The 23,877-nt window shown below is 53.8% G+C and overlaps 1 protein-coding gene across 3 annotated transcripts; it reads left to right on the top strand.

The window, feature by feature from the left end:
• The first annotated feature begins 1,010 nt into the window (after positions 1 to 1,010).
• On the top strand, positions 1,011 to 23,182 carry THOC1 (THO complex subunit 1). 3 transcript variants are annotated; one of them, XM_068165445.1, is made up of 22 exons: positions 1,011 to 1,114; positions 1,863 to 1,936; positions 2,043 to 2,103; positions 2,750 to 2,816; positions 3,827 to 3,945; positions 5,234 to 5,282; positions 5,759 to 5,854; positions 6,128 to 6,210; positions 6,672 to 6,745; positions 8,016 to 8,124; positions 10,771 to 10,902; positions 12,686 to 12,786; positions 13,896 to 13,962; positions 14,131 to 14,181; positions 14,757 to 14,827; positions 15,602 to 15,625; positions 16,025 to 16,120; positions 17,214 to 17,279; positions 17,707 to 17,790; positions 18,572 to 18,719; positions 20,049 to 20,127; positions 22,723 to 23,182. In XM_068165445.1, exons 1-22 carry the CDS (start codon positions 1,067 to 1,069, stop codon positions 23,016 to 23,018), a joined length of 1,995 nt encoding a protein of 664 aa, XP_068021546.1. In that variant the 5' UTR covers positions 1,011 to 1,066; the 3' UTR covers positions 23,019 to 23,182. The 3 variants fall into 3 exon arrangements, with proteins under 3 accessions (XP_068021546.1, XP_068021547.1, XP_068021548.1); XM_068165446.1 differs by lacking the exon at positions 15,602 to 15,625; XM_068165447.1 differs by lacking the exon at positions 17,214 to 17,279.
• Positions 23,183 to 23,877: the final 695 nt, after the last annotated feature.

Below are 23,877 nucleotides of genomic sequence, written 5' to 3'. Positions count from 1 at the left end.
TCTCAGCAGAGTGGAGTTGAAGGGGGAATATGCCAAATAAATGAGGCACTGCTTCCCTTACTTAAAGGGATTCTTTTGCTGGGGGGGGGGGGGGGATTGAATTGAAGGACAAGGAGGAGGAGACAGGGTTGGGTGGCCTAGTAAAAACAAAAAAGCCCCAAGTGTAAAGAAGCAAAACTTGTCAGATTTAAATCCATCATAACACCGTGCTTGTTTTTCTCAGTTCAGGAAATCCAGAAGTGTTTCCAGTCCCATGATGCTTTTCATGATCACAGGACCATAGAATCCCAGAGTAGTTTGGTCCAAAGTGCCCCGAGGTGAGCAGGGACATTCTGCCCAGCGTAGGCTGCTCAGAGCTCCATCCAGCCCTGCCCGCGATGGCTCCAGACAGGGCGTCTCCAACCTCTCTCGGCACCCTCAGTGTACAAAACAATCACCCTGGGACGGCAAGGTAGGCCGGGAGGCAATTCAGCTGCAGCAGGGACCTGCTTCCATCCGGATCCTCCTCTCCTCCTGCCTGCTGGTGCAGTCACCGTTGCCGGAGGTGTTCCAGAACCGCGTGGCCATGGCAACCAGGGCACGGCGTACCGGACTCGGCGGGGCTGGCGGCCGCAGCCGGCGACCGTGGTAGTGTTTAGCAACCGGAGCAATCCCACGACCCTAACCCTGTGCTGACGAACCCTGCGCGCTCAGAGATCCTTCCCCCTGCCCACCTCCGCCGCGGAGCAGGCGCCACACCGCACCTGGAGGCGGGAGCGAGCATCCGGCCGGCCCCGGAACAGCCCGCGGGAGCGAGCATCCGGCCGGCCCCGGCGGTCTGTCTGCGGGGCGGTCCCCAGGGCGGTCCCCAGGGCAGTCCGTTTGCGGGGCGGTCCCCGGGGCGGTCCGTCTGCGGGGCGGTCCGTCTGCGGGGCGGTCCCCGGGGCGGTCCGTCTGCGGGGCGGTCCGTTTGCGGGGCGGTCTCCGGGGCGGTCCGTTTGCGGGGCGGTCCAAGGGGCAGCCGCGGTGCCGCTGGGAGCGCCGGGCGTCATCGGCCGGCGCCGCGGAGCCTTGTTGGGCTGCAGCTATGTCGCCGCCACTCTTCAGCCTGCCCGAGGCGCGGCTGCGCTTCACGGTGAGCCGGGGCGGGGGTGGAGGCTGCTGTCTCTCGCTGCCGCTTGCGGGGGCACCTGGCGGGCTCCGCTGCTCCCGCCGGCGCGGCCGTGCCGTGCCACGCCGCCTCTGCTGGTCCCGGGCGCGCAGGCCCGGCCGGCGCTGTGCGGGGAGCGGGGCCGGAGCTCGCTGCGACGAGAGTTGGGCGCAGCTGGGATGAGTGTCGGGACAGGGTGCCACAGCAGCTCGGTGCAGCCCGCCAAGGGAGCATCTGCTGTTTAGTTAAAAATACAAAATAGTAGGAAGTTAAATTGCATTGTGGCGGAGCCCCCAGGGCAGAGCATCCGTCCCTGCTGCGCTGCTGCCTGCGCCGCTGCTGAGCTGTGCTTTTACAGTGCTACAGTGCTAGATCTTGCTAGCAGCAGGCACGTCTCAAGCCACCATGACCTGCCTGGCAGGCGAGTGACGTTTCATGTGTGGGGCTTGAGAGCGTTGGCCACAGCAGCATCTTCCTCTGGGGTTCACTGAGAAGTAGGATTTTCACCCTGCCATTAAGATAGGTTTGGGGTGTGATGCTCACATGCCTGGTTTGCTAGGCACTTACCATTTGCCTCACTTGTTACAAAGTTCTCTTGATCTGGAAGGCAAGATTTGCCACGTGTTGTGTGGCAAATAGCTTCCTTAATACTTGTGTCTACTGTCAGATGGAGGAGGGAGGGCATCCTTCGGCTTCTGTGCTGCAGTTTTAACCCTTCTGTACATTTTGGTAGACGTCCACCAGGGATGCTCTGACTCACAAAAGTATCAAGCCGTTGTTGAATGCATTTAACCAGACTCCTGGGAGGTAAGTGAAAGTGGTTTGGTTCTCAAAGGTGCCTCTCTGGATAATGTTTGGCACTCTTGTGTCTAATAGTTGCTATTAACTGAACCTGGAATGTTTGCATTGGCAGTGAAAATGAGAAGAGGTGCACCTTGGATCAAGCTTTTAGAGTCATTTTAGAGGAAGAAATAGTAAGTATTTTAAAGCTGCAGCTTATCTCCCCTTGAAGCTCAAATTTCTATTTACAAGTCAATTTAACAGCAACTTGCTTTAGTATGAGGAAATCCTGTTTATTAGAAACATGAGTTGTTCAGCAGTTATCTATGTAAGACTGAATACAGATAAGTAGTAGTTAGGGCAGAGTGGCAGCATCTTGCAGGTACCACACTGCAGCAGGAGCTTTTGGCTTAGCCTTTGCCAGCAGTTCTTTGAAATGCTTAGCAAAAGCTGCTGCATCTTCAAAGTCAAGTTCATAAATGTCCATTGTAAGAGTGGGGTGGAGTGGGTTGTCTGGTGCTAGCATCTAATAGACCTACCTGCCAGCTGGAAAAGATGATTAATCAAAGAATGAAGACTCAAAGAATGTAGTGAGTGTGGGATACTAATTTTCAGAAGTAGATAACTCTGGTACTGGCTGAAGGAGTCAGGAAATGTTGGGCAGTCAGGAAAACCTTCCCATAGTTCACTGGCAGCCCGGTTTAATAAGGTTGGTTGAAGTTCTGGGCAGCTGAATGTCAGTATTTGTTTTAAATATGCCTGCTTGGAACTGAGAATGTCAGTGTGCTTAGACCTGCTTAGGTCAGAACAGAGAAGATTAACTCTGTGTGGTTTGTTTAGATAAACAAAGCTCCGTGTGAAAATCTCCTGGCGATTATTTCTCTTGCTATCACTGGAGTCACAGAAGGTGAGCAACTTCCTCTCAAATCTATTGGCAGAGACCATTTATGGGGATATTAAAACCTTGAGTTTTGCAAGTCCTCTGCAGTGGTTAGCTTTGGCAACGTGTGGCCCTTACGGTAAGGGCTGTTCAGTCTGGTTCAGCAATGGAGCATAGTGCAGTGAAGTTCAGTCATGCAGAGCATCTGTGTTGGAAGCTGGTTTTCAGTAAAGGAAGATCATGGGGTTTGTTGCAACATAATTTAGCATTTCATTCTCTGTGTTCACCACTGTGAAATGCTTGGAAGTTTCCCATCATAATTCATACCTGAGACCTCTGAGTCCAAGAAGTTAAAAGACTTGAAGGTGTCTCTGTCAGCTGCTGGCAGAGCCAGAAACAGCTCCTGAACAGCTGTGGCTCCACTGCTGCCTGTCAGCACGTGCCTTGTGTTTAGATACACAAACTTTTTCAACAGCTGTCAGTCTGCTCATCCCTGCTGAGGAGGCTCTCACACTCTCCCCTTTGCTTTTTGTTCACATTGCACTCCCAATGTTTGTTTTACTCTGAACAGCTCAGCGGCCTGTGTTCTATGAACTGCCTCCTAAGAGCTGTGAGGAGTGCAGGCACTGTCACACCGCAGAGCATGGCTAGGCAGGCTTGGAGCACTGCTCTAGTGGTGCTTTGCTTGAGGAAGAGACTCTCAAGCTTCATGGGTGTGTGTGGTGTTGCTAAGTGGATTTAGAGTCTGAGAGTGTTTGTCTGCAGTCCACATGGTTTCAGACTTTGAGGCTGTTAGAACAGGGATCCTTTATTCTGTGTTTTATGGTAGTGCAAAGCTCTTGTAAAACTCCCTTGCATGTGTGTGCATTTAGAAATGGCTCTAATGAAAGCTGACACCTTTGCCCAAGCTTTTGTTAGGATTTGCAGCAGCCCAGGAGAGTTTTCCTTTTCTTTAGCATCATCTCCCTTAACTGCCATGCACCTTCATTGCATTTCAGCTCACGTTTGCTGAATAAAATATTCCCTGTTCCTTACAGGCATCTGCACTGCATCAACCCCTTTTGTGCTCCTGGGGGATGTTCTGGATTGCCTGCCTTTGGATCAGTGTGACAAAATTTTCACCTTTGTGGAGAAAAACGTTGCTACCTGGAAATCAGTAAGTATTGCTGCCAGGGCTGAGAGAAGGGAGCTAAAGGCTCTGTGCCTTTAACTGTCATTGGGTCTGTGTCAAAATAGTAGCATTGAGCACCTTCCAGTTAGGGGTTTAAAAACACCTGGGCAGCAGAGGCCAGGAAATGAAATCATCATTTTGATTGCTTAATTTCCAGCTCCTTTTTCTGCAGGGTGCAGTGTTTGTCACCTCTGGAAACCAGTAACCTAACTGCTGCCGTGCAGTCTGTGTGAGCGGCCTCTCTCTTGGCAGGGGAAGAAGTCTTCTTGGTTACTTTCTGAATGAGCCTTCCATTACAGGACTGTTGCAATGATGGATTTGTTACCCCCAAATATTCCACTTGAAAATAATCAAAAACTTTGTCACTGTGAGAGTGCTGATCCCTGGAGCAGGCTGCCCAGAGAGGTTGTGGAGTCTCCTTCTCTGGAGACAGTGAACACGCACCTGGACGTGTTCTGGTGTGACCTGCCCTGGGTGACCCTGCTCTGGCAGGGGGTTGATTGTCTTTTTGAGGTCCCTCCCAACCCCTACTGTTCTGTGACTCTGTGACTCCTGCTCTTGAGGAGTGGTCTGCGTGTCACAGCTGGTGTGAGGGATTTGTGCGTTTGCTGTGCCATGGGGCTGCAGCAGGAGAGCTGCTGTGGCAGGCTGAGCCTCCTCTGCTGCAGGGGCTGTTAGTTAGAGAGGGAGTTCAGGGACTTCAGCAAAAGTACTGACCTGCCAGCAACTCCATAGGTGACACCTGGAAAGCATTCCAGTTTCTCTTTTCCTTACCTGGATGTCCTAAGGAGAGCTGCCTCCCACAGGCATTGTTCAGGCTGTTCTGTTTCAGGAAACAGAATCTGTGTCCTCAGATACATTCACAAACTGCCCTTCAGCATTAATTCAGCTGTCTTCTAAACTGATTTCCCCTGCTGCCAACTCACTGTGAGTGCTCTAAATCTCTTGTGTCTTGCTCTTCTGTTGATGTGTATAAGTAATGCAGGGAACAATAAAGGCAGCTAGTGTCAGAAGAACAAACCAAAACCGATGGGACAAAGGTTGCTGCCCTTACAGTTGGTTGCAGTGTGGCTGGACTCTGGTGTTGTGGTTTGTGCTTCTTGGAGTCCCTGGGACTGCTGAGTTTGTGCTGCCTTCTCCTGAAACCTGCCCCTGGTGTAAGGGAAGAGTCAGATTTGGAATTAACAGGAAAGGCTCATCCTTAACTAATTGTGATGGAATTGATCTGCTCAAGAAGGTTTTGTGATCTCTTGCTCCCTTTGTTCTGTTCCAGAACACCTTCTACTCTGCAGGGAAGAATTACTTGCTGCGGATGTGCAATGGTGAGTTGCAGTTCTGCAGGGGGTGGGGGGGAATTCAGGAACTCCTTATCTCAGCACCTGAAAGTAAGCTTAGTGATTTGATTTACATTCAGATGTGTTCCCTGAGATCACTTCTCTTACCAGATACTCATGATTAATGTAAAAGTCATTCTGCCTGTAGGGAAATCTCTTCATTGGTGAAGATGATGATAGGAAAGCATCCTTGGCAATGTCAGGGCTGATAACAGGCTGTGCCTGAGTGGGACTCACTGGAACTTTTCATTGCTGTTGAGGGTCTTAGGAGTACTGGTAGAATGCATGTGAAAAACAGATAGGCCTGAGCTGAGGAAGTTGTTACTGTGTAAGTGCACAAAGCTTTGCTTCCCTTCCTTGGCTGTGCAGGGCATGTCATTGGCCAGGCTTGAACTGTAGTACATGAGAAACTGAAAGAGGGGCAAACACTGATACTAATATTCTTCATCCCTTGCAATGTTTAGACCTACTTAGAAGATTGTCTAAGTCACAAAACACAGTCTTCTGTGGAAGAATCCAGCTGTTCCTGGCTAGGTTGTTTCCTCTTTCAGAGAAGTCAGGTGAGATCTTTGTGTTTCATCACACTTCAGCTCTGACAAAGACCAATCTGCTGCATGTCTCCACTTCGTGAGGGCTGCAGACCATCCAGCTGGAGAAAAGCTCTTTGCAGCTCTATGTTTGTTCTTGTCTCTGCCCTTGATGTTGTAAGTGGCTTTGACTTGTTGTGATTCCAAACTCCAGTTCTGAATGCTGCTTGTGAGAGCTGACTGCACCATCTCTTGACCAACTGACTGAGCTTCACAGCTTCTGAGACTGACCCTTGTTTTTCACAGGGCTTAACTTGCAGAGTCAGTTCAACCTGGAAAACGTCACTGTGTTCAACACCAATGAGCATGAGAGCACTTTGGGACAGAAGGTGAAAATCCCTCTGTTGTTCTGCAGTAAATGTGTGAGAGTTTGCACAGCAGTGTGCTGGTGCTTGCTATCCAGAGCTGTGTGCTCATCATTCACTTGCCTTTCTCCCAGACCGAGCTGCTGATTGTGGAGCTAGGCAGGCTGCCTGCAATACGAAACCCTGCAGGCTTGGAGGGGTAAAGAGTTGATTGGATTGTAAGGGATGAACAGTACCACTTCCTGCACTAAGGTTTTCCCCACAGTGCACAGAGGGTAGAGCTGTGCCCCCAGCTACCACTGCACAGTGTAGGAGGGGTTAGGACAGGAATTCAGTGCACGTTTTGCTTCACAGACCTTTGAATTCCCAGCTGAAGCTTTCTGGTGTAAAGTGTAATAGAATCTTTAAACTAGAGAACACTCGGGAAGTTGAATGCAAATTGCAGTGGCATCTGTGTAAGTTCTGAATGATTTTTTCCCCAATAGCACACTGAGGAGAGGGAAGAAGGAATGGATGTAGAAGAAGGTGAAATGGGAGATGATGAAGCACCAACAAGTTGGTAAGCTTAGAGCAGTTTTACAGTTGGAGTAAAACTTGATCAAGTGAAAGCAGAAAGCAAGCTGAGTGGAAAGCAGCCTCATGTTTTGTGCTCTGAATTCTACTTATTTACTGCTCACCAAGATCAGAAGCAACCTGGCAATGTCTTAATCTGAGTTGCCTGGAAGAGAAAGACATCTACAGATCATTTGGAGCAGGGGCTCAGAGGCTGCAGCCCCTGGCTCAGCCTTGTGGAGAAAAAGCTGTGCTCCTCTTCATTCCTTGAGTGAAAAACTCCTAAGATCTCTTTCCCTTACTGTTTCTGCTTTCATGATGAGAAAGTCACAGCAGACTGGGTGGGAAACTCTTTTAGGAGCAAACTGAAGGACAGCTTGCTCTGTAAGGGGTCACTCTTGGCTCGTTGACTTACAGCATGAGTAGTGTTTGGTGTTGCACAGTGCCAAGTGGACTCCAGTTGAGTGTCTTGAGGGTGGTTTGGTTTGCAGGCTGGGGTGGGTTGCTGGTTGGGTTGGTTGGTTGTTGGGTGGGTTGCTGGTTGGGTGGGTTGTTGGTGGGGTTGCTGGTTGGGTGGTTGGTTAGTTGATTGGTTGGTTAGTTGATTGGTTGGTTAGTTGATTGGTTGGTTAGTTGATTGGTTGGTTAGTTGATTGGTTGGTTAGTTGATTGGTTGGTTGTTGATAGGGGTGCTGGGTGGTTGGTGGGTGGATTGGTTGTTGATGGGGTTGCTGGGTGGGGGGGTTGGTGGGTTGGTTGTTGATGGGATTGCTGGTTGGTTGGTTGCTGGGTTGGTTGCTGATGGGGTTGCTGGGTGGGTGGGGGGTTGGTTGCTGATGGGGTGGGTGGGTGGGGGGTTGGTTGCTGATGGGGTGGGTGGGTGGGAGGGTTGGTTGCTGATGGGGTGGGTGGGTGGGTGGGTTGGTTGCTGATGGGGTTGCTGGGTGGGTGGGGGGTTGGTTGCTGATGGGGTTGCTGGGTGGGTGGGAGGGTTGGTTGCTGATGGGATTGCTGGTTGGTTGGTTGCTGGGTTGGTTGCTGATGGGGTTGCTGGTTGGTTGGTTGCTGGGTTGGTTGCTGATGGGGTTGCTGGTTGGTTGGTTGCTGGGTTGGTTGCTGATGGGGTTGCTGGGTGGGTGGGGGGTTGGTTGTTGATGGGGTTGCTGGTTGGTTGGTTGCTGATGGGGTTGCTGGGTGGGTGGGTGGTTGGTTGTTGATGGGGTTGCTGGTTGGTTGGGTGGTTGCTGATGGGGCTGCTGGTTTGTTTTCCCCCTCAGCTCCATTCCCATCGATTACAACCTGTATAGAAAATTCTGGTCCCTGCAAGACTATTTCAGGAACCCTGTGCAGTGCTATGAGAAGGTGTCATGGAAAACGTTTCTCAAGGTAATTGGAGTTCCTGCTTTCCACATTTATGAAAATAACCATTGCAGGGAGAGTGACTGCATGGGTGTGGAACAGCTTCAACACTAATGCCAGCAAAAACAATCATTGTGCTGGAGGAAATTCACTGCACTGTTTTCTGAAGCACCCCTGGCATGTTGAGGTGTGCAGTAAGTCCCCTCAGAAAACTTGTGCAGAAAGGCTTCAGATCTCACAGCAGTGTCAGAAGCTCACAGTACCACAGTCTCACAGTATCACCAAGGTTGGAAGAGACCTCAAAGATCATCCAGTCCAACCTGGCACCACAGACCTCATGACTAGACCATGGCACCAAGTGCCACATCCAATCCCTTCTTGAACACCTCCAGGGATGGGGACTGCACCACCTCCCTGGGCAGCACATCCCAATGGCTAACGACTCTCTCCAGCCTAAACCTCCCCTGGCACAGCTTGAGACTGTGTCCTCTTGTTCTGGTGCTGGGTGCCTGGGAGAAGAGACCAACCCCCACCTGGCTACAACCTCCCTGCAGGTAGTTGTAGAGGGCAATGAGGTCTCCCCTGAGCCTCCTCTTCTCCAGGCTAAGCAACCCCAGCTCCCTCAGCCTCTCCTCACAGGGCTGTGCTCCAGACCCCTCCCCAGCTTTCTTGCCCTTCTCTGGACACCTTCAAGTCTCTCAATGTCCTTCTTAAACTGAGGAGCCCAGAACTGGACACAGGACTCAAGGTGTGGCCTCAGCAGTGCTGAGCACAGGGCACAAGGACTTCCCTGCTCCTGCTGGCCACACTCTTCCTGATGCAGGCCAGGATGCCCTTGGCCTTCTTGGCCCCCTGGGCACACTGCTGGCTCATGTTTAGGCAGCTGTCAATCAGCACCCCCAGGTCCCTCTCTGTTCTTCTGTGCAAACCCCAGAACATAAAATCACAGACTCATTCAGGTTGGAAAAGACCCCTGAGAGGTCACATGTGCTCAGATACTCTAGTAGAAATCAGTGGTGAGGTCTGCACTCTCAGCTGTCATAAAACAACCCACCAGGAAAAGAAGGCAGAAGGAAGCTGAGCAAGGCCAGGCTTGCCGATGACACTTTGGAGTTTTCCTCCTTGCAGCTGTAAGGCCCTACATGGAATGTAAGAGCTTCCTGGAGACTGAGCTCTGGCTTATGTGCCTGCCTTTGTGTGTGTTGTGAACAGCTAAACTGGAGTTTGAATGTGGCACTGGCACCATCTGGAATGCTTTTCTTCCTAAGTGCCTGTGGTGGGCTGGAGATTCCCCCCCCCCAACATTAGATTTGCCAGGGAGCTCAGCTGGAAGCAAATGGAAGCTGTATTTACAAGCAGACTACAGTCTGCAATGACATGCAATTGAGATGCACAAATGTGCAATATTTACTGTATTTACAGGTATTACAGTTAATAAACACCAGGACCCCCTGGCCAAGGACCAGGGGAAGCTACCAGCTTCTCCCTCCCTGCCTGTCCCTTGCCCCCTGTACAAAAGGGACCAGAGAGAGAAGTAGAGAAGTTAATCCCAGTCACAGCAATAGCAGAGCATCCAAGGTCAGGCAGAGGCAAGTTAGTGTCTGCCAGCCCAAGGAGGGGAGAAGAGGAAGAGGAGTTGTCCCCATGAGTAGCTCAAGGCTGTTGTCTCTCCAGTGGGGCTGTCCAGAGCTGTCATTCCTTTCCTTCCCACACCCACCAGTGGTTTGCTGACATTTTACTGCTTTCTGTTCAGGCTCTGAAAAATTGGTAAGGGCATAGCCTAAAAGTACCACAGTGGCAAAGGGTGAAGCAGTTGTGCCCTGCTCACAGCCCAGGCCATGGCTTTCCTTGGCACACTTGAAACACTGCCAGCAGTGAGATGCTCTGACCTGCTAGGCACTGGTGGTGCTCAGAACAGCAGCCCAAGGTGCTGGTGGCAGGGGTCTGCTTGGCTGGCTGGTACCAGCTGTTTGAGTTCTTGCAGTGGTTTGAGCCTTAACTGGAGCCTAAGAGCTCAGATAGTGGCAAACTGAGAATTCCTCCCCTGTTCCCCTCTCCTTTTCCCTGACGAGGGAAAAAGGAGAGAAAGGAAAAAACCCAAGGGGGTAGGGGAAAAAAAGAAGGAGGTAAAATTACCCAAAGTAATCTGGAGTCAGGTTGGAAGCAGGGGAAGTAAATGTGTTAACAAAATGGATGTATAGCAGTGCCAGGGAGGGTTTACAAGGGTAAGGATAAGGCTAAATAGGGAAAGATACTAAACCAAGCCTGGCTGGCCTTGTGTCTCCCTGGCTGTGTGTGGATCTCAGCCCTTCAGAGACACTTGGATGCCGCAGGGAGAGGCCAGGCCTGGCCACGTGGAGGACAGGAGGCTGCGGCTGTGCTCCTCTCCAGCAGGCCAGGCAGAGCAAAGAGGGAGAAGGGCAGCAGTGGCCTCCTGTTCATAGGCTTGCTGGACAGGAAGGGGGAGTGGAATAGACCTCTGACCCGGGGGACCCCTCCTTCTGGGAGGGGGAAACCAAGTCCCTCTCTGTTCACCTGGGTGAGGTTTCTGTTGTGGCCTGGGGCAGCAGGGCTCTCGCAGCCCCTGCCCGGGATGGGTGCAGGCCAGCACAGTTCTCCTGCTTGCTGGGCACTGCCTGACTGCAGGGTTTGTGTTTCACACTCTGGCTCCAGTACTCAGAAGAGGTTCTGGCGGTGTTCAAGAGCTACAAGCTGGACGACACTCAGGCGTCCCGGAAGAAGCTGGAGGAGCTCAAGACAGGAGGGGAGCACGTGTACTTTGCAAAGTTCCTCACCAGTGAGAAGGTAGGTGCCTGCTCCTGTCACAGTGTCACCAAGGCTGGAAGAGACCTCAGAGATCATCCAGTCCAACCTGGCACCACAGATCTCATGACTAGACCATGGCACCAAGTGCCACATCCAATCCCCTCTGGAACACCTCCAGGGATGGGGACTGCACCACCTCCCTGGGCAGCACATCCCAATGATGAATGACTCGCTCGGTGAAGAACTTTCTCCTCACCTCGAGTCTAAACCTCCCCTGGCACAGCTTGAGACTGTGTCCTCTTGTTCTGGTGCTGGTTGCCTGGGAGAAGAGACCAACCCCCACCTGGCTACAACCTCCCTTCAGGTAGTTGGAGAGAGCAATAAGGTTACCCCTGAGCCTCCTCCAGGCTAAGCAACCCCAGCTCCCTCAGCCTCTCCTCACAGGGCTGTGCTCAAGGCCTCTCATCAGCCTTGTTGCCCTTCTCTGGACACCTTCAAGTCTCTCAATGTCCTTCCTAACCTGAGGAGCACAGAACTGGACACAGGACTCAAGGTGTGGCCTCAGCAGTGCTGAGCACAGGGCACAATAGCTTCCCTGCTCCTGCTGGCCACACTCTTCCTGATGCAGGCCAGGATGCCATTGGCCTTCTTGGCCCCCTGGGCACACTGCTGGCTCATGTTCAGGCAGCTGTCAATCAGCACCCCCAGGTCCCTCTCTGTTTGGCAGCTCTCAGCCACTCTGACCCCAGCCTGTAGCTCTGCCTGGGGTTGTTGTGGCCAAAGTGCAGCCCCTGGCACTTGGACTTGTTGAATGCCATCCTGTTGGCCTCTGCCCATCTGTCCAGTCGGTCGAGGTCCCTCTGCAGAGCCCTTCTGCCCTCTAACTGCCCTCACTCACAGACTCGTTGAGATCCTGTGTCTAGTTCAACCCTGCTCAGGGATCTTAGCTAGAGCAGGCATCAGTGCTGTCTCCAGCTGGGTCTCGAGTGTCTCCACACACACAGACCCCACAGTTGCTCTGGGGGCTCTGCTACTTTGCTCCCTGTATTGAGATGGATTTATTCCATTCTTACTCTGGGCTTTGTTCTCTCTTAATTGCTGATCAATGTTTCTGAAATAAGAGTGTGGAGTGATTTGTGTTGTCACATTTAGGAAGGGAGATGAGCAGAGTAAGTATTTAAAGATCTGTTTGGTTCTGTGGTGGTTTTTTTTGCCTCACAGTAGTCTCTAAAATGCTTGGTGAGAGGTCTTGAGAGAGTTGAGTTCTGTTCATATTAAAGTCAAAAACACAACAGTGTTGAATTGAATCCTAAATCTTCACTTTGGAATTGTAAGTAACTTTAACTTCCAGCTGCAGTAGTAGGTGACAGAAGCAAGTCTCAGTGCAGCCTGAGTTTGCTCTTCCTGAGACAGGAGGTAGAAACCCAGCAGAGCTTCGCTGTGCAAGCGCTGACCAGAGCTGAATCTGGACCCTGGAGCCAGTAGCTCACAGGAGAAGCTGCCCCTCAGCTACTGAGATATTGGAATGTTTTCCCAGATTCCTTTTCACTTGGATGTTGTTAACTCCAGCAGTATGGAACTAGCTCCACAACCTCCAGGGGCACTTTGGCAAGCTTGGGTTTCATCAGGAATTTTGGGTCCTCTTTCCTAAGTGGTGCTGGGTGACAGCTCCTGGTGAGACCCTGTCCTGAAATACAGGTGACCCAGCACGGAGCTTCTGCTGGGGCAGAGCAGTCTGCATGCAGTGTCTGAAAGCATTTGTGGGTGTTTGCACTCAGGCCTGTTCAGTCTCCTCACTGTGTGATTCCTCATTGCTGTGTAGCTGATGGACCTGCAGCTGAGCGACAGCAACTTCCGCCGCCACATCCTGCTGCAGTACCTGATCCTCTTCCAGTACCTGAAGGGGCAGGTCAAGTTTAAAAGGTAATGTGCACATGGTTTGTGCTTTGGGGATGAGGAGCTAAGAGCTTGGAGGTAGGCTATTTTATGAGTTTATGGCTACCTATTGTAAGGGCCTTGTGAAACTGCAGGCTCACAGGGTGCCAGGGGTGCGAAGGGACCTCTGAAGATTGTTGAGTCCAACCCCCTGCCAGAGCAGGACCATAGAATCCAGCACAGGTCACACAGGAACACATCCAGATGGGTCTTGAAGGTCTCCAGAGGAGACTCCACAACCCCTCTGGGCAGCCTGCTCCAGGGCTCTGGGTCCTTCACAGTGAAGCAGTTCCTCCTCATGTTGAGGTGGAACCTCCTGTGCTGCAGTTTCCATCCATTGCCCCTTGGCCTATCCCAGGGTGCAACTGAGCAGAGCCTGTCCCTGTCCCCTCCCTCTTGGCCCCCAGCCCTGAGATATTTACAGACATTGATCAGATCCCTCTCAGCCTTCTCTCCAGACTGAACACCCCCAGGGCTCTCAGCCTCTCCTCCCAGGCAGTGCTGCAGTCCCTGCAGCATCCTTGGAGCCTCCCTTGGACTCTCTTCAACAGATCCCTGCCCCTGCTGAGCTGGGGAGCCTAGAACTGGACACAATATTCTAGGTGTGGCCTCACCAGGGCCTTGGATTGTTAAATACAGGCTGTGGCTCAAGCTGTTTTACCAGAGGAAAGCAGAGGTCTTGGAGGAGGAGAGGCCACTAAAGCTTCCCTGTGCCCACTTGGTGTGACCCTGAAGCACACACATGGGCATCCCCCTGGATGGAGCTAACCCCTGGGCAAACACAATGCACAAGCACATCTTACACACTGCAGTCAGTCCATGAGGCCAGAACATGCTCCAAGTACTTGGTTCAGAGGTTCAGATTCCTGTCCCTGCAGGCCTTGGCAAGCAGCCTCTCTCCATCACAGAGCCAGTACAGACAGTACAGATTCCAAGTGATGCCACATCCACAGGCAGCTCGCATTGGTCTCAGTAACAGCCCTCAGACAGCTGGTAGTGGGACAGTCCCCAGCACTGGGTGCAGGAAACCCTCCAGATGAACACCAAAAGAGCTGATTCAACAGCACTTCAGTTGTCTGCCTGGTTTTCATTTCCAGTTCCAACTATGTTCTGACAGATGAGCAGTCCCTGTGGATTGAGGACACCACTAAAGCAGTGTACCAGGTAGGTGCAGTATGAAAATCAGGTGGACAGCTACTTTCCATGGCATATTGTACCAGTGACCTGGGCAGCAGTAACCACCATGTCCCTTGGCACTTTTCCCTACACACTCTGCTACAAATACAGTGCAAAAGAGTTAAGTTTGTTTGTTTGTTTTCCCTCCACTCACAGCTTCTGTCAGAAAATCCTCCAGATGGGGAGAGGTTCTCAAAAATGGTTGAGGTGAGTACTTTGGTGCCAGGCTGATGAAAGTGCATGGAGCCTTAATGCAGAGTAGCCTATAGGAGCTTGAGAGAGAGGAGCTGAGAGAAGCTTTCTTGCTCTGTAAAAAGCTCTCTCAACCCCTGGTTGGTTTGCAGTCACATCTGCCCCAGGTTTTCATCAGTGGGAAGATGGATTGAGCTGTGCTTGTGCACACAGGGCACACATGGCTGGGTGGAAGGATGGTCCTTGCATTTGTTTCCAAGCCTTTGCAGGAAGGACACAGGAAAGAGGTGCAAGTGGGGTGACAGAAGTCAGCTTGCTTTCCCTTTCTCCTTTGCCTTGACTGCATCTATTCTCTTGATTAGGGAAGGAGAAGTGAGCCCTTCCCCACAGGTACCAAAGACAGGAGAGAGGCAGCTGGGTAGTCCTTTCAAAACTAGTCTAAGGTGGTGGTGAGGAACTTCCAGATAGTGGCAGCAGTGCACAGAGTAACAAAGCTTTGTCTTTAGCTGCAGTAGCTCAGTTGAAAACTTCTGAGGTCAGCTCTGAAGGTGAGTCTGAGCTCAGCCATGTGCAATGTTCTGTTCCTCCAGCATATATTAAACACTGAGGAAAACTGGAATTCATGGAAAAATGAAGGCTGCCCCAGCTTTGTGAAAGAAAGGTAACTGGGGGGGGAAGCCTGCTGCTGCTTGCAGGAAGTGGTGGCTCAGCACCACAAGATGTGCCCACAGGCTGTGGGAATGGTCACAGCTCCCACCCAGTGCAGACTGGCATCGCTGGGTGTCCCCTCTGTGTGTGCACCAGGCTCCTGGATTTCTGCCCAAAGCATTCCCTGTGTTGGTGGAGAGGTGGCTGGGTGTGGGGCAGGAGGCTCTCCAGAGAGCATTCCTCACTGTCTCCTGGCAGGGTTTGTTCCCTTCATCCCCAGGCTCTGGTGACTGAGGGGGCTGGAGCACAGTGCCTGCCCTCCTGCCTTCTGCAGGCCATGGGTTGCAGAAGGCAGTGCCTGGCACTTCCATGCTCTGCTCTGGATTGCCCTAATGGCTTTGGTGGGACCTGGAGTTTTGTTCTCCACCTTACTAGGTCTGCCAGGTGGTGATAATCACAGAGCTGAAAGGAAATGATGCTGGGGTGGCTTTTGCTGTGGAGAGGTTCTCTGTGGTTGGTTAGCAGCTGGTGACAAAGTTCAGCTTTGACTCTGTCTGCCTGGCTGCCTCGAGGTGGTGGTCAGACATGGCTCTGCCATCCCTGCAAGCAGAGCACAGCCTCTTGGTGGTGAGGAGCAGCTGGGCCCTTGTCCCTCTGCTCCAGGGAGATGACCTCATCTGTGTGCTGACAGGGAGGGGGGCTGTGCTGAGAGAAGTCCCTGTTGCAAGGGCTGGGGAAATCAAATCCTGAAATATGACTTTTGTAAATGTTCTGTCTCCTCCTTTAGATCTCATCCAGAGTTTCAGCTTGGGTAGGTCTTACCCTCACCTCAGGGGTCTGGGATCTCCTTTCTCTGATCCCATCAAATCAGGGGCACCTGGGGCAAGAACCTGCAGTCCTGGAGCAGCTGGGCCAGCAGCAGGGTTGATGCCAGTTATGTGCTGCTGGCACAAGTGTCCTCTGCTGCTTTTGCTGCACCAGGGCTCTGGCACACCCAAACTTTGGAGTGAGCTAATGATGGTGTGTGGCAAATCCTTTTCCTTACCCTTTACCTTCTCTCTTTCCCCCTCCTCCCTCCCACCCCTGGAACCCCAGTTCTGCTGGGTGCTTGCATCATGATTTAACTCAGCACCAGGTGAGCTAAGCTGGCATCACTTTGCTCTCTAAATATTTCTGCTCTGATACTAAAAGCTCTTTCCCTTTCCTTTAGACCCCCAGATTCCAAGCCAATGAGGCCTGCCAGGAAGAGGCCAGCTCCAGAAGACTTCTTGGGGAAAGGCCCAAACAAAAAAATCCTGATGGGGAAGTATGTTGCACTTTGTTATTCCAGAGCTCCTGGGCTCTAGCTGCTCTGCCCTGGGGACTTGCTGCTTTGGGGTTTTCTGCCACTGCATCTTTTGGGGTTTTTTCAGTCAGTGGTTCTCAGGCTGCCTCACTTGGGAGCTGTCAGTTCTTGCAAAGCTTGCAGCAGGCTTCCTTTCCTCCTAGTGATCTCCAGTGGATCCCTTTTAAATAGTCTGTAAGTTACAGGCTGATGTCACTCTCAGGCTCCTCCTCTCCAAGCTCCAGAGCCCTCAGCTCCCTCAGGCTCTCCTCAGGAGGAAGATCTTCCACTGCCTTCAGCAGCTCTGTGGCTCTCTGCTGGACTCTTCTCAAGCAGTTCCCTGAGGTCCTTCCTGACCTTAGTGGCCCAGAACTGGACACAAGATTCCAGATGTGGCTTCAGCAGGGCAGGGCAGAGGAGCAGGAGAACTTCCCTTGACCTGCTGACCACAGCCCTTCTAATCCACCCCAGGATGCCCTTGGCCACCAGAGCACATTCAGAGAATCACTCAATCACAGAATCACCAAGGTTGGAAGAGACCTCAAAGATCATTGAGTCCAACCTGAACCACAGACCTCATGACTAGACCATGGCACCAAGTGCCACATCCAATCCCCTCTGGAACTCCTCCAGGGATGGGGACTCCACCACCTCCCTGGGCAGCACATCCCAATGATGAATGACTCTCTCAGTGAAGAACTTTCTCCTCACCTCCAGCCTAAACTTCCCCTGGCACAGCTTGAGACTGTGTCCTCTTGTTCTGGTGCTGGTTGCCTGGGAGAAGAGACCAACTCCCACCTGGCTACAACCTCCCTTCAGGTAGTTGTAGAGAAAGGGAGATTGAGACTGGAGAGGAGGAAGAAACTCTTTGCACTGAGGGTGGGGAGACTCTGGCTCAGGCTGCCCAGGGAGGCTGTGGCTGCCCCCTCCCTGGAGGTGTTCAAGGCCAGGCTGGATGAGGCCTTGAGCAAGTTGGGCTGGTGGGAGGTGTCCCTGCCCATGGCAGGGGGTTGGAACTGGCTGAGCTCTGAGGTCCCTTCCATCCCAGCCCATTCTGTGGATGCTCTCTCTGCAGTGAGGAGCTGACCCGGCTCTGGAACTTGTGTCCTGACAACATGGAAGCTTGCAAGTCTGAGAGCAGGTAGGTCAGGGCTGCAGCACTGCCCTCAGCCAGCTTCCCATGCTCTGCTCACTGGCAGCAGGGAGGTGATCTGACCTGTGCCATCCCACTGGGTGTCTGCAGGGGAGCTGGCCCTGGCATCTTTGTCTCCCTACAGTTTTCTTCAGTAGTGTTTGTGCTGGCAGAATTTCCATGGCTCAGCTAAAGGCCAGAGCCAGCTGTGGGTATGGCAGCAGGCTCCAGTGCTGCCAGGGGCAGTGCTGGCCACAGGCACACTGCAGTGGCTGTGTGGTAGAGGCCTTTGTAGCAGTGTGGCAAGTGCTGCTGGCTTGTCTGCAGCTGTGGCATTGGGGTGGGTTGCTTTGGGAAGCTTGAGATGGGTGTCAGGGCTCCAAGCCCAGCTCTGCCAGAGGCTGTGATGTACTGAGCTGCTGGTGTGGTGTTGCAGGGAGTACATGCCCACGCTGGAGGAGTTCTTTGAGGAGGCCATTGAGCAAGCAGACCCTGAGAACATGGTGGAGAACAAGTACAAGTAAGGCCAGCTGGTGTTCTGCTCTGCTGGGGGCTCATGCTTGGGTTGTTGGAGAAGACAAACTGCTCTCTGCATTGCTGATGCTGCAGTGATGTGCAAAACCCATGGCTGAGTTCCATGAACTAGTGCAGGCCTCAGATCATTTTCTGTGCTGTTCCAGATGCCAGACTGTTCCCAGCTGTTGTGGGGGTAGGGATTTGCTCCCTCCCCCAGGCAGTCAGAGATTCACTCCCCCAGAACTGAAGAGTTACCTCTGGAATAAATCAGCAGGCCAGCTCAGATTCTAGGAGTCAAAGTGGAGCTGTATGCACAAGATGAGCTAGACATGAAACTCTGAGAGGTGATAAGACACACATAAACTATGTATAATAGTTGCATAGATTTCCAACTCAGCATCAGAAGTACCCCCTGGGCACTCCAGGGGGACTGCGAGCAGCAGCCTTCCCCCTGCCTTCCCTGGGACCTTCAGAGACACAGCACAAGTCAGTTCAGCCAGCAGAAGGTCGGGAGGGAGATAGGGCAGGAAGCCATGCAAGCAATAGGCCCAGAGAGAGGGAAGCATAGAAAGGAGCCAGAGTAGTTTGTGCAGCAAACTGTGTCCTGGTCAGGCAACGTGGCAGGATGCAGCCCCAGCTGTGCTGCCCTTTCCTATCCGATCCCTGCTTTATTTGCCTTTGCTCAAAGATTTCCAGCAAGTTCCTGTTCTTGTTTATCACTAAGGCACTAGGCTGAAGCACCAGCCCCAAACCATGGCACCAACCAGGCCTGGGCTTTCTTCTAGGGCTGTGAACAACTCTAACTATGGCTGGAGAGCGCTGAGGCTTCTGGCACGCAGGAGTCCCCACTTCTTCCAGCCAACAAACCAACAGTTCAAGAGTTTGCCTGAGTATCTAGAGAACATGGTGATCAAACTAGCCAAGGAGCTGCCTGTGAGTACTGCTGGCCTGTGACAGGAGCTGCTGGCTCTGTTTGGCTTCTGCTTATGTCTGCAGACTGTTTGTAGGGGGAGGGAAAGGGCAAAAAACTGCAAGGGAAACAGTGGTGTGAAAATGACAGAGAGTGGAGCTGCTGCTGGGCAGGTCCCAGTGACACCAAGCTGCCTCACACTGACCCAGTGCTGAGCCCTGCCTGCTCTTCTGGCAGCAGCCAGCTGTGACAGGCCCCCTGCTAGCAGGGGACTTCTTGTACCCAGCTGTGTGGGTTCTGTGGTGTAGTCCAAATCACCTCTAGTCAAGGTGTGAATGGTGTTAGGGTTCATCAGTGTCAGCAGCTACTGGGGTGGCAGGAAAAGGGGCAGGGTGTGCAGCTAAAGAAACTGCACCAGGCCTTGCCAGAGCTCTTCTGTCAGCTCACTGAGTGTTGAAATGGAGAGGAAGACAAAAGAGACCTTGTGAATGTGTACATTTAAGGCATTAACCCTTTGCATGCTGAGCAGTACAAATCTGTGGCCAGGGAGGGATCTTGCAGGTCACTTGATACTCAAGGACAAGAGAGCTAACAGCTGGGGAAGGAAGCATTCCCTGAAGCCTGGAGGGAGCACAGGGCCCAGTCATTGCTGTGGGTACCAACCCAGCCTCTGGCTTGGAGACCTTCCCTGTCTGTAGTGTGAAGCCACTGAGGCATGAAGGCAGGGCTGCAGGATCTGGGCCTTGTCTGTTCAGCTGTCAGAGCCAGCTAGGTGCTGACAGCAATCCTAGAAGCAGTACTGGGAGGACAAAGCTGTTCAGTGCATGGAGCACTGCATGGTGGCACTGCTGCCCTGTGCCAAACGGCATGGCAAGAAACAAGCACCTAGGAAAGGCTGGGGGTGGAAGCCAGGCAAGAAGGAAGCCTTCTGTTACCTTGGCTGCTCAGTAACTCCCAGTGAGAGCTTTCTTTGCCTGTTGGCCACCTTCAGGAAGTTGGAAAGTACAGAAGGCTCTGAGGAGCTCCTGAGTGAGGACCAGAGCTAATGAGGAGGAGTTTTTAAACAGTTCTCAGTGGTGGTCTCCCCAGTAGAGAGTTGGCTCCTGGGGTCTGGCAGTACTGGAGCTGGCCATGCAGTGCTGGGAGAATCAGAAGCCCCTCTGAAGGCAGTGGCTGCTTCTGTGCTGCTGCTGTGCTGTTGCTCCTTGTTGCTGCTGGGTTGAGTGCAGCAGTCTGGGGGCTTCCTGGCTCTCTCCTGTCAGGTTTTCCATTCCATGTTGCAGAGGCTCACAGAGCTGTGAAGCTTCTCTTCAAGAACAAAACTCCTCCAGTGCTGTTCTGTTCTCTTGTAGCCTCCCTCTGAAGAAATAAAGACAGGCGAGGATGAAGATGAGGAAGACAACGATGCTTTGCTAAAGGAGAACAATGAAAGTAAGCTTTGTGTCTTCCCAGCTGCTCAGCCTCCCTCTGGGGCTGTGCTGCAGAGCACAGCTCCTGCCCAGGCTGCTGCAGCGCTGCTGCCGTGCATGCACGTGTGTGGCACAAAGTGCAGCCTGGGCAGGACACAGAGCAGCAGGAGCAGCCTCAGGCCCAGGCCTGCAGTGCTGGAAGCCTGCAGTGTGCTGAGGTTGGCTTGGCAGCTGCACTGGGAGCCTCTGCCCCTTGCTGTGCTGCTCTGTGGATGCTTACAGCTGAGGTGCCAGCCCTGCCCAGCTGTGCCTTGCCCTGCTCTGCCTTCTGCCCTTTAGCTGCCATGGGCACGTGCCTCTAGCCCCTGCTGGGGTGGGTGGCCACAGGACACTGAGGAACTGTGTTCCAGCTCTGAGGCCTTTGCTTCCTCTGCATCTGAATCAGCTTCAAGGCAAAGGCTTCCATGAGCAGAGCAGCCTGACAGGGTCAGCTCTGCCCCCACTGCTCCAGCAGCCACTTGTGTCCCTCTGCTTCAGCTCTGATGTGCTGTGCTCCTGCCACCTGCAGTGCTCAGCCAGGCCTTCAGCTCACAGCAGCTGCTGTGTTAGCTCTTGGATCCAGCATGGACAGTTCTGGAGCCTCTGTGCCAGGAAGGATCTGGAGGGGCTGGAAGGTGTCCAGAGAAGGGCCAGGAGGAGGAGCAGAGGGCTGGAGCTGCTCTGCTCTGGAGACAGCCTGAGAGAGTTGGGGTTGTGCAGGCTGGAGAGGAGAAGGCTCCCAGGAGACCTAATTGTGGCCTTGCAGGATCTGCAGGGGGCTCCAGGAAAGCTGGGGAGGGACTTTTGAGGGTGTCAGGGAGTGATAGGACTGGGAGGGAATGGAGCAAAAGTAGAAGTGGGGAGATTGAGATTGGCTGTGAGGAAGAAGTTGTTCCCCATGAGGGTGGTGAGAGCCTGGCACAGGTTGCCCAGGGAGGTGTTTGCAGCCAGGCTGGAGGTGGCTGTGAGCAACCTGCTGTAGTGTGAGGTGTCCCTGCCCATGGCAGGGGTTGGAACTGGCTGAGCCTTGAGGTCCCTTCCAACCATGACCATTCTGTGGCATGCAGGCTGTGGAAGCCACACTCCAGAAATCACTGGCAGTTGGGTAGAAAGATTTTTCTGTTAGTGGAAAGCCCTCTGTGGACCTCTGTGTCCCTCTTCTGTGCCCTTCTCCATCCAGCAGCCAGCCCTTTTCCACGGAGTCCTTGCCAGTACTGGCAAGTTCTGTTCACCTCAGCACTGTCTGACACAGCCTTCCTGGGTTTGCTGAGCTGAGTTCACATCCAGCCCCTGTCTGGAAGAGCAGAGCTGTGGTCTGCTGAGGCGTAAGGGAAGAGGCCAAGAGCTGCTGCTGCTTCATTGCTTGTGAGCTGCTGCTTTCCCTTCAGCACTGAGAGCTCAGCTCAGATACAGGAGTGTGGCTGAGGAGCACTGGAGAGAGCTGAAACAGCCAGCCCAAGCCAGCTGGCTCCTCAGGGGGTGTGAGGGGGAGATGGGAAGAAGATGGTTCATTGGTATGCAGAAGGAACCCAGGGGTTGGGTTTTTTCCTTGGAAGGTATGAAATAAGCAGAGGTGGTGAGCCCTGGGCCCTAGGTGTGCAGTCCCTGCAGGGCTCACTGCTGTGGAGCCTTTAGATGACAGAAAATCCCTTCAGGTTCTGACTGCACCTTCAAGTTCTTGCCCTGGCCACAGTCCTGCTGCCAACAGGACCAGCAGGCTCTAGGGACTCAGCACAAAGGAAGCTAAACCATTCTGCAGCTCTCTGTTGCACCCTGAGGTGTTGCCTGCCATAGGCAGCCAGGGCCTGGCTCTGTGAGGCTCTGCTCAGCCAGGGCCTGGCTCTGTGAGGCTCTGTGAGGCTCTGCTCAGCCAGTGCCTGGCTCTGTGAGGCTCTGCTCAGCCAGGGCTTGGCCCTGTGAGGCTCTGCTCCTGCAGCTCCTGGGCAGGGGCTCCCAAGCACTGGTGTGAGGCTCTGCTCCTGCAGCTCCTGGGCAGGGGCTCCCAAGCACTGCTGTGAGGCTCTGCTCCTGCAGCTCCTGGGCAGGGGCTCCCAAGCACTGGTGTGAGGCTCTGCTCCTGGGCAGGGTCTCCCAAGCACTGCTGTGAGGCTCTGCTCCTGCAGCTCCTGGGCAGGGGCTCCCAAGCACTGGTGTGAGGCTCTGCTCCTGGGCAGGGGCTCCCAAGCACTGCTGTGAGGCTCTGCTCCTGCAGCTCCTGGGCAGGGGCTCCCAAGCACTGCTGTGAGGCTCTGCTCCTGCAGCTCCTGGGCAGGGGCTCCCAAGCACTGCTGTGAGGCTCTGCTCCTGCAGCTCCTGGGCAGGGGCTCCCAAGCACTGCTGTGAGGCTCTGCTCCTGCAGCTCCTGGGCAGGGGCTCCCAAGCACTGCTGTGAGGCTCTGCTCCTGCAGCTCCTGGGCAGGGGCTCCCAGGCACTGCTGTGAGGCTCTGCTCCTGCAGCTCCTGGGCAGGGGCTCCCAAGCACTGCTGTGAGGCTCTGCTGGTGAATGGAAGGGTTTGAGGTGGGGCAGGGCAGGGAAGCAGCCGCTGCAGACATTCCCTGGGGGCTTCTCTCGCCCAGGCCCAGAGGTGCAGCGGGACAAGGCCATGACTGGGCAGCAGATGGAGTCGTTTGCCAGCAGGCTGGGGGAGCAGTGGAAGGCCCTGGCCCCCTACCTGGAGATGAAGGACGCTGACATACGGCAGATCGAGTCGGACAGCGAGGACATGAAGATGAGAGCCAAGCAGCTGCTGGTGGCCTGGCAGGACCAGGAGGGCACTCATGCAACCCCTGAGAACCTGCTGGTGGCCCTGAGCAAAGCTGGGCTCAGTGGCCTTGCTGAGAGCCTCAGCAACGACAGCGAGGGCGGCAGCTGACAGCCTCGGGAGGGGAGCTGCTGGGGCGTGGGGGGCTGCTCGTTGCCCCTCCTGGCAGGTGGTGCTGGGGAGTGGTGGTGTGTTCATTGTCCCTGTGGCTGCCAGGCAACAGGGGTTTGATAGGTATTTTATGTGCAGGAAACAATAAAACCTTTTAGTCCTACTGTTCAGCTCAGAGTTTGTGAGGAGAGGCTGAGTCAGCCTGACCCAGCCAGGGGCAGCCTCAGGTGGAGGTGCAAGGCAGTGCTCTCTGAGCTCAGCTGGCTCCTGCTGGAGCAGTCCATGGCCTCTGTGGCCTCAGTCACTGCTTGGCAGTGGGGGGGGCTACAGGTGATCCAACCCCCCTGTGTGTGAGGGGGACTCAGCTTGGAGGCCAACAGCAGGGCTGTGCTGGGGACCCAGCTGCCAGCACTGACGGTGAGTGCAGAGTCCCCCAGGGCTCCTGGGCTCAGCCTGCTCTCCTGCAGAGGACCTGCTGCTCTCCTGCCCTTGGCAGGCCACAGCCAGGGGGCTGTGTTTGGTTTGATTAGTAATTACTGACTGGGTGTTTGGCCATGCAGGAGCTCCCTGAGCCATGGGAAACCAAGGTGAGGTTGGTGCCCAGCTGCTCTGTGGTGAGCTGTGGATGAGTGCCAGCTGTGGAGTGGAGCTGGAGCTGTTCTCCCTCAGGAAGTGAGGCGCTGGTGGTGGTGCAGCCAGTGCCAGCCTGCTAGGGGGCTGGTATAGAACCTCTCCAACTTGCTGAGTGCATCACAGAATTCTTCCCTGCAGTTACTGTGCTGGTTCCTGGCTCATGCCTGCAGCTGGCTGGGGAGGGTTGCTGCTGGCACAGCACTGGGGGCCTGGCTGCAGAGCTGGT

The sequence above is a fragment of the Melanerpes formicivorus genome, unplaced genomic scaffold (assembly GCF_026170545.1).
Source record: "Melanerpes formicivorus ecotype bairdi unplaced genomic scaffold, bMelFor1.0.p_v2 SCAF_89, whole genome shotgun sequence".
NCBI lineage: Eukaryota > Metazoa > Chordata > Aves > Piciformes > Picidae > Melanerpes > Melanerpes formicivorus.
The sequence above is the reverse complement of the archived record's forward strand: the minus strand, read 5'-3'. Positions and strand labels throughout refer to the sequence as shown.